The sequence below is a fragment of the Cucumis sativus genome, chromosome 1 (genome assembly GCF_000004075.3).
Source record: "Cucumis sativus cultivar 9930 chromosome 1, Cucumber_9930_V3, whole genome shotgun sequence".
NCBI classification, from domain to species: Eukaryota; Viridiplantae; Streptophyta; class Magnoliopsida; order Cucurbitales; family Cucurbitaceae; genus Cucumis; species Cucumis sativus.
The window spans coordinates 5,648,771-5,660,866 of NC_026655.2; the positions used below are offsets into that span (position 1 = coordinate 5,648,771).

Here is a 12,096-nt window from a genome sequence, read left to right on the forward strand (position 1 = left end):
AGAAAACACTTGACCATGTGGGATTAATTAGCTCTAAAATTGCCTTCCCAACATTGTAAATATTGAAAGCTTGATCCCTCTATAAAATGTTGTTCAATTGACACCAAAAGAGCTCACCCACTTAGATAGCTTCTTTTACAAAGTTTCATGTCCTCTTCATCTCATTTTCTAATGTAATTTTGCATTAGCTAGCAAGCTTTTCCCTCTTTGCATTTACTTGTTTCTTTTTTCTTCTAATTCAACTAGGAAAATGCTATTTTTCTTTGGTGTTCCATGTTCTCTCTTCTGCTTCTTCAATCTCATGCTACTCATTCATTCCCTAAGTTTTAATCTAACAGTATCGTTAGATGGATCGGGCAATTTCAAACGCATTAGCGATGCAATAGCAGCCGCTCCTAACAATTCCAATACCCGATTTTATATTCATGTAGCCCCTGGCACTTACCATGAAACTCTCCAAATTCCAAGGCTTAAGAAGTTCATTGCTTTGGTAGGCGATGATCCATTCACGACCATTATTATAGACAATCGAAGTAATGGAACCGGATTCAAGACCAATAACTCTGCAACCCTTAGTAACCTTCTAACTTCTACATCTTTCTTTAAATAATGGTCTCTGTACATTGATATTCACACCAAACTTTTGAATTGAGGTTATGAAATTTCGGCCACAATTATGTTTTAATTTTGAAGTAAGATAAATAGTATGACTAAGGGTTTTTTAAGGTACAAACTTGGACAAATGTATTGGTTTAAATAATTATTATATACATTATTGAATTTTGTTTTCTGATCTTATTTTTATTTGATGAAGCCGTCCAAGGTGATAACTTTATGGCAGAATCTTTAACGTTTGAAAACTCAGCCGGACCTCAAAACAATCAGGCAGTAGCGGTCTTTGACAAAGCCAACCATACTGCTTACTATAAGTGCAGATTTTTGAGTTTTCAAGACACGTTATATGTCAACGGAAAGCCCCAATTCTTTAAGGAGTCCGACATATATGGAAGTGTTGATTTCATCTGTGGATATGGGCAAGTAATGTTTCAAGATTGCAATATATATGCTCGGATGCCGATCAATTCTATCACAGTCACAGCACAATCCAAATATATTTTACGTTCTGTCAGCGGTTTTTCATTTCAAAACTGTACAGTCACAGTTTCACGTGAAATATCTTCAAATAAACAGAACGTTAAAGTGTTTCTCGGTCGTCCATGGAAACAATATTCAAAAGTTGTGTTTATGGAATCATTTCTCGATGATGTGGTGGCGTCGGAAGGGTGGGTGGAGTGGATAGGGGTACCAGTTAACAACTTGTTCTATGGAGAGTTCAACAACTGCGGTCCTGGGGCTGACGTTTCCAAAAGAGTTAATTGGACTAGCTATCATTTATTAGATAAGGAATCAGCCCTTCGTTTTACGGTAGATAACTTTGTAAATGGATCTGAATGGTTGCCTGAAACTGGAATTCCCTTTAGACGTGGACTTCATTCCTAATGAAAATTATATAGTTTGTTAATTATAGCTAAGTTGCATGCTTATATGTAAAGATGATATGAAATTGTAATGTAGTAATTTCTTAGAAGGAACTACACTTGAAATTATACTAATTAAAGTTGTTGTTGATATGATCTCTGATATGCATTTGGCTAACATATTGGTGGGACTGAAAATGATGGATTAGAAAAGAAGAGTAAAAGTAATGAGAAATGGAGCTGATATGTAAAGTATATAATGATAAGAGTACAAAAGCAAGTGGAAAACTAATGCATGGATTCTCTAATTAAGCTTTAATTTTGTTAGGAAAACAAGTTTAATTAATTCAAATTATGAATATAATTACAATTTGAATTTCATTTTAAGTGGTTAGTTTCACCTAAGGGATTGTGAGTATGAAAGATATTGGAGATTGTTTGAAATGACTTGTAATGAAATTAGGATCTAAATTTTTCTATAATCCAACATTTACAATTAAGATCTAAAAAATGTGTTTCTTATTTAAATTGTTTAGAAGATTTTGTTTAAGTAATTAAAAAAAAAATTCAAAGATATCAAATTTGATAAAATATTCACTAATATATAGCAAAATTTTCAAATTCTATCAATAATAGATACCATTGATGATAGACACTAATATGTTTCTTACCACGATAGATAGTAATAAAAATTCCTTGAAATAATCCAAAATTTTATAAATATTTTAATTTATTTGTAACAAATTATAACAACACACTAGATTATTGCTTAATTTAAGTAACAAATTATATACAAGCATAATGTTGATTACAAGTAATAAAATTTACGATTGACAGGGAGAGTTCTAATAATGCAAAAGAGGCATTGTAAGGAGATTGCCACTGGGGAGGAATACGAGTTCCTTCAAAATCATCAAAACACAAAACTGCAAGGTTCACAACGTTGGTCACTGGCAATTGTTCTGCATCATAGCCTGTTTTTCTTTGTACTATCTCCAATGTGTCTTCTACATTCATCCATCCGCTTTCAAAGTTATCTAACCAATCCTCCAACATAGCTTTTGTGTATCACCACTAATCTTTGTTGAGTTTATCTCTTTTTCAAGCAACAAAATGTCATTCTTGAAATCACTGATGCTATGATTCACACAAATATCATTAGAAGACCTGTCAAATTTCATTTCAAATCATTGCGAGGTTCGGAACTTATCTGTGACAGACACAAATCTTTGAGTTCATGAGTTCGGTTGCAAGTACGACCAACAAAGTCATTGATGGTTGTATTTCGATCTGCCTTGGTTAACATGCACACACTTTCAAATTATTAGCAACACAAGGAATCGTTGAGAAGCCATGTTTTTCAATCTCTCTACTGATAATTTATTTGTGAAAATAAGCATATGAATATTAGATATTTATAGGAAATTAATTGGTTCAATTTTGTTTAGCCAAAATGTGATTTGTTATTCCATTAATTTTGTTTGGAAATTAGTTTGGTTTGGGTTTGAAGAAGGATGAAATGAATAGTGAAATTGTGTTTGAGAATTAATATTTGGTTTGGGTTTCAACAATGATGATACTATTCCTTGTATCTATACACACCCATATAATTACGCTTTTTCTTTTCTTTCTTTCATTTCTTTTTGGTTAATGTATTGTTTGCGGTTAAATTTTGTCGAAACTCAACATTTTCACAAATTCTTTGAATCCGAAAAATTCCATCTTTTTCGGCCAAAAACGCGAATTTTAACTTTTTATGACAGTTTTTTCTTTTCTCCTTTCAATTTGAGATGTATACAATTGTCATAGTAGGTAGCTTAGTAAACAAACAAATATATACGACACAATATGACAAAAGTAATGAATGGAATAAAATTCATCCTTTGAATTTTATGAAAATGATATAGTGGTGTAGTGTAGATTGATATATTTATGAAACTATCTCTAACACCTAATCTTATTAGTCTTGTACGGTATGATGTCTATACTTAAATCATGAAATTAAGTTCAAACTGGTATGGATGGAAGGTCATATTTTGGTAAGAATTTTCTTTCAACTTATTATCCCCCTCCCCAAAGATTCAAATCATCTACTACTCTAAAATGAGATTTTGTTTTCTTACTATGTTTGAAAGAATCCATTGAAGCAGTAAACCAACATGAACCAATGGATTGATATAGGACTTTTTGTATGGTCGGAAGAAAAATCTTGGTTCCAATGTACTGATGTTAGTCTTATTGGTACCTAAAGATGTTAATGTTTATTCTTTTTGTATTTAAACTACAATTTTAACAAAAAAAAAAAATAGTTATTAGTCAATGAGTGTACAAAAATTACAAAGTGTGTTATAACGTATATATATTAAAGTGTTGACTATTTGTTTTCATATGGGTGTGATGTACTAGAACATTATTGACATTGAAATGGTTAGTGTAATGGCAGAGCGACAAGAAGAACAAGAAAAAACTATAGTAATTGAGGAATATACAACATGAAAAAAACGTCATAATATACGAATTTGTGACATTTTATAATTGTTGTCTATAATAAAAACAATGACAATTTAATTTTATAAAAAAACTGTTACGATTGGTTTCTTTGACAGAAAAAAATGTCATAATATACGAATTTGTGACATTTTGTAACTGTAAAGATAACATTTGCTTTTATAAAAACTATTAGGATTAACATATCATTGACATATAAAAAATATCATAATAAACAATTCGCAACATTTTAATTGTTTATTATGACATTTTTGTAAATGTCATTAATATGCAAATGATGACAGTTATTTGTTGTCATAAATTCCCATATTTTCAAATATGTTTCAAAGAGGAAGAGAATTGTGATTTAAATTTCTCGACACTCGTTAGTATATATTGGGATCAAAGAAGAAAGAACATGGGTGATGACACCTAAAACTTCACTTTCCCAAATACATAAACTTAAGTTAGTTGTAAGCATAATGAATATATAAAACAATCTGTCATTTATATAACATATAGTAACCAAATCATTTATTAGCATTATCATTCTCATTACTATTTATCATTTTTTTAAAGAAAAAACGTACCAAATTATAAGATTTCCTTTCCTTTCATGCGCATGCCATAATTAACATTAAAAGAATGCTATTTAGTGAAAAAAAAAAAAAAAACGTTTCAAATAAAGTTTGAGAATATATATACATATATATATATACACACACACACCCATACAGATTGGTATACTTACGTGCATTATTGCACATAAACTTTATTTTAACTTTAAACGTTTTGGATAAATTTTGTCAATATTTTGGGTTAGTAATTCATAATTGGTTTCCAGTCTGTCTATCCTTGAATAAAATTAAAGGAAGATTACTGTAAATGTGGTACTTACATTATCTTGACATGAAAAATGGGTTATGCTCAGTTTCACTAAAATACTACTTTTTAAACCAAGTATCTAACGTGTGTTTAAAATGAAATAGAGAGCAAACAAATGAGAATGAATAATAGAAAAGTCCTTTTGAGGTACTTTTCAAACGAAAAAAAATAAATGCAAATGAGAGAAAAGACAAAACTAACCTTATCAACAACTGATCAATCGAAAAGTCATTTTTAGCTAATTAAACCAACTCTACCGTTTCTCCAAACAAAGATTGCAAAAAGCTGTCTATTGATTTCCTTCCCATCTCTTACCTGGGTAAGCCATTGGGAAAAACCTAAATTCAAATTTTTTTTTGTACAACATAATAGAAAAGATTGGGAAAAAATTTAGGAATTGGAAAGGATGGCAGAACAACTCTCATCAATTCCTCTCTTACAAGTCTCCTCATGTATCAACTGTGTGTGTTCAAAGCTCCTTCTTACACATGTAAAGTTATTGAAAAGTATTGGAAAACTTTGTTTGCGGAGAGGCAACTTTGATAACCAATGCTTATGGAACATACATAAAAATAAACCAAATCCTATCAAATGCTCCACTATTACAGGCTTACAGCCCCTCTGGCCTCTAGATAAAGGTGGTCTTCGTATACCCCTTGTTTCTGCTACTAATTTTTCTTTGTTCCTTAAGTGGCTCTGGAGATATCACAACGAACCAAATGCTCTATGGAAGACTTTTATAGATGTCAAATACACCAAAACTTCTATGGATGGTATTCCCACTAATGCCAAATACAACCGTTTCAATACTTTCTGGAGATCTATCCGTAAAGGTTTGGATTGGTTCAAGACACAAATGAGATGAAAATTATACAACGACAAATCCTTATCGTTTTGACACAGCAACTGGAGCAATTATGGGCCCCTGCACATATTTTCTTAGATTATTTGCTCTCTCATCTTGGCAAAATTATGGTACCATCGTATCCTTGTGGAACTTTGATAATGGTGACTAAGATTTCCATCCTAGAAGAACCCTTGAGGGATAGAAAAGTAAATCAATGGAGAAATATCAAAGAAAATCTCTCCACCATCTCTGAAAACAGTTGCATGGACACTGTCTGAATGAAGAGTGAACTCTGGAACTAAGTTTTGATATCAATTCTCTGTGTTCGACCCTAAATTATACCCAAAAAACTTATTGTTTCTCTTATACCTGAGTAAGCAATAGGAAAACTTGTACCCAACGAGAACTTAGTAATTACATGATGAAGAGAAACACAATGATCATATGGATAAACAATTTAAACAACGTAAGAGATGATCTTTGCAAACATATGTGCTATATAAATACTAAATCACAAAGGGGTGTGATCCAATTTAATCTCTTGGTCGCTACTAAATGGGTAACTTCAACAACAACCACCTCACATCTATTAGCTTATGAGAGAATATGTGCAATCTCACTTGGTCTATGATCATCAAACAACAACCTCTTCAAAAATTATTTTCCAACATTCATTGCTTTAAACGTTAATGATTTTTGTTAGCGCTCTACCTTTTGGGTTTATCTCTCTAGCTCTTTTGTACTGATCCTCAACTTCGTATCCCCGCTATACTTTATTGAATATATTTATAATATAAAAATAACCAAATAATCTATTAGCATATTATCATTATCATTACTATTTATATTTTTTTAAAAAAAGAAGAAACGTAACACATTTTAAAGGTTTCATTTCTTTTTCATGCGCATGCGATAATAGTTAATTTTCATAAATGTAACAAACTGTCAATATAGTTACGACATGTGTAACAAAATGAAAAAGCCTATGAAACTGGTCATTATTTAAACTATTACAAGTTTGCAATTTCTTTTCATCGTCTTTTTTCTTTTCCTCTTCTGCAATTTTTTTTTCTTTCGATAATCTTTTTCTCTTTCTTTGTCGTTTTTCTTTTGTTTTTTTATAGTTACAAATTTAGCAATTAGATTCAAAATAATTAAGTATATAGCAACATTTTAAAAAAAATTGCAAATATAGCAAAATTTGTCAAATTCTATCATTGATACAAGTCTATCACTGATATACTATATTGTAAATATTGGTATCAGTGATAGATCATACAAGTCTATCAACGATTATTTTGCTATATTTACAATTTTTTTTAAAATATTGCTATATTCTTAATTATTATTTCTCGAATAGCGATCAATTACAATTACTTTTTTTTTTCAAATGATTATTTTGCTTCAAGATCGTGTACTAAATATAAAAGATCTATTTTCTTTAATCTTTTTTAAACTGTTATTTAGTTGTTCCAAATATAAAAGATTGTGAAAAAAATCATTGTATATTGGATAGTTAAATCTAAACTTACCAAAATAGCTAAATCTAAATGCATTTGTGTAGAGAGAACCTTACGATCAAATTTAAATGATCATGATCCAAATATAAACGATTACAAAAAAAATCTTGAAAAAAAATTATTCAGATTTGACAACTTAAATTTAACTAATCATCCATGGCGAACTAACACCATGGAGATTTTGCAAGAGAGAAATCCAGATTCTTGCCTAGATCCCCAATGGTGCACACTCTATCAGTCTAATAGTGAGGGGATTGATCATCTCTTTGTTAACTACAGGACCAACGGCTTCCCTTTGGAACCATCTATTCATCTTTACAAACAACTCGTAAACAATTCTTTCAAAAATATATTACATATTGGATGTCAATTAATTATGGTATTTTTTAAAAAATATTATTGTAGGTCTTGGCTTTTTCCGTTTTTATAATTTTTCTGTCTAAATATTTCGCCACTTTGTTATATTTAAAAAAAAAATCGTTAGAAGAATGTTATTTAGGAAAAAAGAATGTTTCAAGACTTTGTTTGAGAATATATATATACACACTCGAGTGGTTCGCACGTACACTGCAGGTAAACTATATTTTAACTTTAAACATTTTGGATAAATTTTGTCAATTTTGTCTAAGTAATTCATAGTTAGTTTCTAATTTCTCCGTCCTTAAATAAAATCAAAGCAAGAAACCATATAAATCTTTAAAATACATACATATATATACCAAATTTGATAAAATATTTAAAAGTTATATAGCAAAATTTAACTAACATTTGATACAAGTGATATCTTCTATTACTCACATTGCTATTTTTAAAAGTGCTCATATCTTAATAGCAAATTAGTAGTTAAAATATTTTGAATATAATTAAACTAAAATGACATAAATAATAGATGCTATTTTGAATATTTTGATAATTATTCAAAATATATATTCAAAAGAATAGCAAAATATATATTTTAGGAAGAAAAAGGAGGAAAAAAAAAATGAATGAAAGAGACAACGAATCTCTCTTAGCTTGGGGCCAACCAACTCTTTATAAACAATGGAACAACGTTATAAACTTTATATGTGAGAATATATATTGATAAAGAAGGAGAAGGAAGAAAGGAGCTTACACAATGTTCATCCTTCCATCTCTCAACGAATCTCTCACTACTTCATTCTCCACATTCATCTTCTTCATTTCTCTTCTCCTTCTCCTTCTCATCCCCAAACTCAAATCAAAACCCAATCAAAATCTCCCACCATCCCCACCTAAACTTCCTCTCATCGGCAACCTCCACCACCTAAATAACCAACCCCACCTCTGTTTCCGCCGCCTCTCCCAAAACTTCGGCCCCATCATCCTCCTTCAACTCGGACAAATCCCAACTCTCATAATCTCATCACCAAAAATCGCCAGAGAAGCCTTCAAAACCCATGATCTCTCCTTCTCAAGCCGCCCCTTTCTCTTCTCCGCCCAACACATCTTCTACAACTGCACTGATATTGCCTTTTCCCCTTACGGCTCTTACTGGCGCCAACTCAGAAAATTCTGCATCCTCCAACTCCTTAGCGCAAAAAGGGTCCAATCTTTTGCCTTCATTCGACAACAAGAAGTTGCCCGTTTGGTTAACAGAATCTCCCACTCCATTAATCACGTGGATCTCACGAGCCTATTGGCAATGTATGCCAATGATGTGCTCTGTCGAATAGCGCTTGGGAGGGAATTTTCCACCGGTGGTGAGTACCATCTTCATGGGATTAAAGAGTTACTCGAAGAATTTCAGATGTTGCTTGGTGGGTTCTTTTTTGCGGATTTGTTTCCTTCTTTGTCGTTTATCAGTACGCTAACGGGGACAAAATCGAGGCTTGTGAAGACGTTTAAGGGGTTCGATAAGCTGTTTGATCAAGTAATTGCTGAACATCAGAGTCCCAACCGTGAGAAACTTGGAGAATCTAAGGATCTTGTTGATGTTTTGCTTGATATACAGAAGAATGGTTTTGAAGACAAATTTCTCCTTACTATGGATAACGTCAAAGGCATTATTTTGGTATAACTCCGTGAACTGAATTCCTGTGTTGTTATCATTGAAACTATAACTGAGATATGTTATGTGGGAAATTTTTGTAGGATATGTTTGTTGCAGGATCTGACACGACTTACATAGCTCTTGATTGGGGGATGACGGAGCTCATAACACACCCAAATGCCATGGAAAGAGCACAAAGCGAAATTCGTAGAGTTGTTGGTGATAGAAGAAATGTAACCGAGAGTGATGTTTTAGAAATGCCTTATTTGAAAGCTGTGGTTAAAGAGGTGCTCCGATTGCATCCACCAGCACCGGTTTCGGTTCCGAGAGAAACTCTAGAAGATGTGAGGATTGAAGGGTATGATATTCCAGCTAAAACAAGGGTTTTTGTGAATGTTTGGGCAATTGGGAGAGACCCAGAATCGTGGAAGGATCCAGAAAATTTTGAGCCAGAAAGGTTTCTGGAGAGTGAAGTTGATTACAAAGGGTTGAATTTTGAGTTCATTCCATTTGGAGCTGGAAGAAGGATTTGTCCAGGTATTACTATGGGAATCGTCACGATTGAGCTTGCTTTGGCTCAGATTTTGCATAGCTATGATTGGGAACTTCCTACTGGAATTGAAGCTAAAGATTTAGATATGAGTGAAGTCTTCGGTATCACGATGCATAGAAAAGCTCACTTGGAGGTTGTGGCAAAGCCTTACTTTGCCTCATCCCTCTCCAATTAACTACTTTTAGTTTCTGGTTAAAATATCATTTTCGCACTCTTGCTTTCGAGTTAGTTCAGTTTTAGTGAGAACTTTGAAAATGCTTTGTTTAAGGTTTTGTACTTCAATAAGTTTTAAATTAGTTTGCAAAGTTGATTTAACGTTGAAAATATTTCAATTAACATCAACTTTCAGCGATTATCAATTTAAGACACTGAATTACTGTTTGTACAACTATAATATTATTATCATTGTTGTTATAATCTGAGTACAATTGAAGTTTTTTACTTTGGATTGTCTTTCTATCATTAATAGTTACATTAACGGTGACATATACATAATAATAATAATCTTTTTTTAATAGTAGTATCATCTATCTATCGTGAGAATTGAATGATAACGATAAAAATAACTATGAATTGAAAACTCGTTCAAATATATCTAAAAAAACTAGTGAGTACTTTTACTTATATTTTCAAATACCATTATCTTTCAAGGAGAAAGAGAATTGTGATTTAAATTTCTCACCCTCATTAACATTGGGATCAAAGAAAAAAGGACATAGGTGATGACACATGCAATTCACCTCAAACTTTGCTTTCCCAAATACATAAACAAACAATATGTCGTTTATTTATAAAAGGAAAATTGTATCAAATTACAAAACATTTTTTTTGTATATTACGAATATGACAAAATTAATAATATCATATGACTATCAAAGATAATCATAGGGTTATTGGAGAGCTATCAGATGATAATAAAAGGGTTATCGATCTTTAAATTTGCTACTTTTGTAATTTAAAAAATGCAGTAATATAAATTCTATTTGCATAAATTTTTTTGCTATTTTTGTAAGAACCCCTTTACATATGAAAGAGTAACCAGATAATTTAAATACTATTTATCACTATTTTTTTAAAGAAAAAAGTAGCAAATTTCAAGGTACCCTTTCCTTTCATGCGCATGCCATAATCAACATTCAAAGAATGCTATTTACCAACAAAACACATATGCGAAGAAATGTGCAAATGTAATACATTTGAAATAAATATAAAAATTTTAATTTCATATTTGCAAGCTATCAATAATTAAAAGGTTCAAATAGTCTCTCTTTTTTTTCTTCAAATACCCGTTTTAAAGTGGTAAATTGCATCCAGTGACAAAAATTTTTTTTTTAAAAAAATGTTCATAACACCTATTTTTTTTTTATACATTACAAAATAACAAATATGACAAGTAATTACATATATAACTAGTTATCAAAGAGCTATCACGCGACTATCCACTTTTAAATTTATTGTTTCTGTAATTTAGAAAATGTAGTGATATAGATTATATTATTATAAAATTTTCTATTGTTTTTGCAAACGCTCTTTTTTAATTTACGTTTTACATCTTGATTTTTTATTTTTTCAATATAAATGAATATCACGTTAAAACTTCATTCAACATACAAAAATTCTTACAAATTACATAATAATAATTTTATACATTAATCTTCTTTGAGTTGTTCCAATATTTTTATGGATTAAATTTAGTTTCTATTGTATCTTTTTTTTATACATTATAATTATTATGTTTGAATTACTATGGGGTTTTGTGTATGAAAGATAATTATTTAAGGTACATATTAATTATTGAAGATTAGATTCTTGTGTTAATGTTGAGAATTTTGGTGTAATCTTCTCTTTATTTATATGTATATATAGGAAAATTTTCAAAATACTTACGACTTATAGAAAATTTTATCATTGATAGTCATTGATATGTTATAGTAATAGAAGATTATCATTGAAAGAATTCAAAAAATTTCTATAGCTTATAAATATTTTAATTTTTTGTTATTTTGAAAAATTCTAATATGAGTATTTTTAAAATTAACAAACTAAATTAAAATATTTACCAACTATAACAAAATTTTAGATTATATCAATGATAATCACTGATAGAAGCATATCAGTGGCTAGTCTAATATGGAGAATCTAAAAATTGTGTTATATGTTGTAAATATTTTATCAAATTTGTTGTTATTTACATACATAAACCAAATCATTTCAAATTTAAAAATAATAAAAATATATAAATACACACATAAAATTATGTTTTGGTTTAAGAATTTGATTAAGAATTTAAGTGTTTCTTTTAATTGAAATTGTAG

General features: G+C 30.4%; 2 protein-coding genes across 2 annotated transcripts; both read left to right on the plus strand.

Moving 5' to 3' along the window:
- The first annotated feature begins 111 nt into the window (after nucleotides 1-111).
- On the plus strand, nucleotides 112-1,629 carry LOC101209325 (pectinesterase 2). The gene is made up of 2 exons (XM_004152534.3): nucleotides 112-575; nucleotides 815-1,629. Exons 1-2 carry the CDS (start codon nucleotides 251-253, stop codon nucleotides 1,498-1,500), a joined length of 1,011 nt encoding a protein of 336 aa, XP_004152582.2. The 5' UTR covers nucleotides 112-250; the 3' UTR covers nucleotides 1,501-1,629.
- A 6,648-nt stretch (nucleotides 1,630-8,277) lies between these two features.
- Nucleotides 8,278-10,209, plus strand: LOC116401669 (cytochrome P450 71A1-like). Its single transcript, XM_031882344.1, has 2 exons — nucleotides 8,278-9,249; nucleotides 9,330-10,209. The coding sequence occupies exons 1-2, from the start codon at nucleotides 8,335-8,337 to the stop codon at nucleotides 9,954-9,956; spliced, it is 1,542 nt and encodes a 513-aa protein (XP_031738204.1). The 5' UTR covers nucleotides 8,278-8,334; the 3' UTR covers nucleotides 9,957-10,209.
- Nucleotides 10,210-12,096: the final 1,887 nt, after the last annotated feature.

What these genes read in the sequence shown, in the direction of transcription:
- LOC101209325 (XM_004152534.3), top strand. Translation starts at nt 251, where the DNA reads ATGCTATTTTTCTTTGGTGTTCCATGTTCTCTCTTCTGCTTCTTCAAT. An exon ending in CAATAACTCTGCAACCCTTA is followed by an intron (nt 576 to 814) that starts GTAACCTTCTAA and finishes TATTTGATGAAG; the next exon opens with CCGTCCAAGGTGATAACTTT.
- LOC116401669 (XM_031882344.1), top strand. Translation starts at nt 8,335, where the DNA reads ATGTTCATCCTTCCATCTCTCAACGAATCTCTCACTACTTCATTCTCC. An exon ending in ACGTCAAAGGCATTATTTTG is followed by an intron (nt 9,250 to 9,329) that starts GTATAACTCCGT and finishes AAATTTTTGTAG; the next exon opens with GATATGTTTGTTGCAGGATC.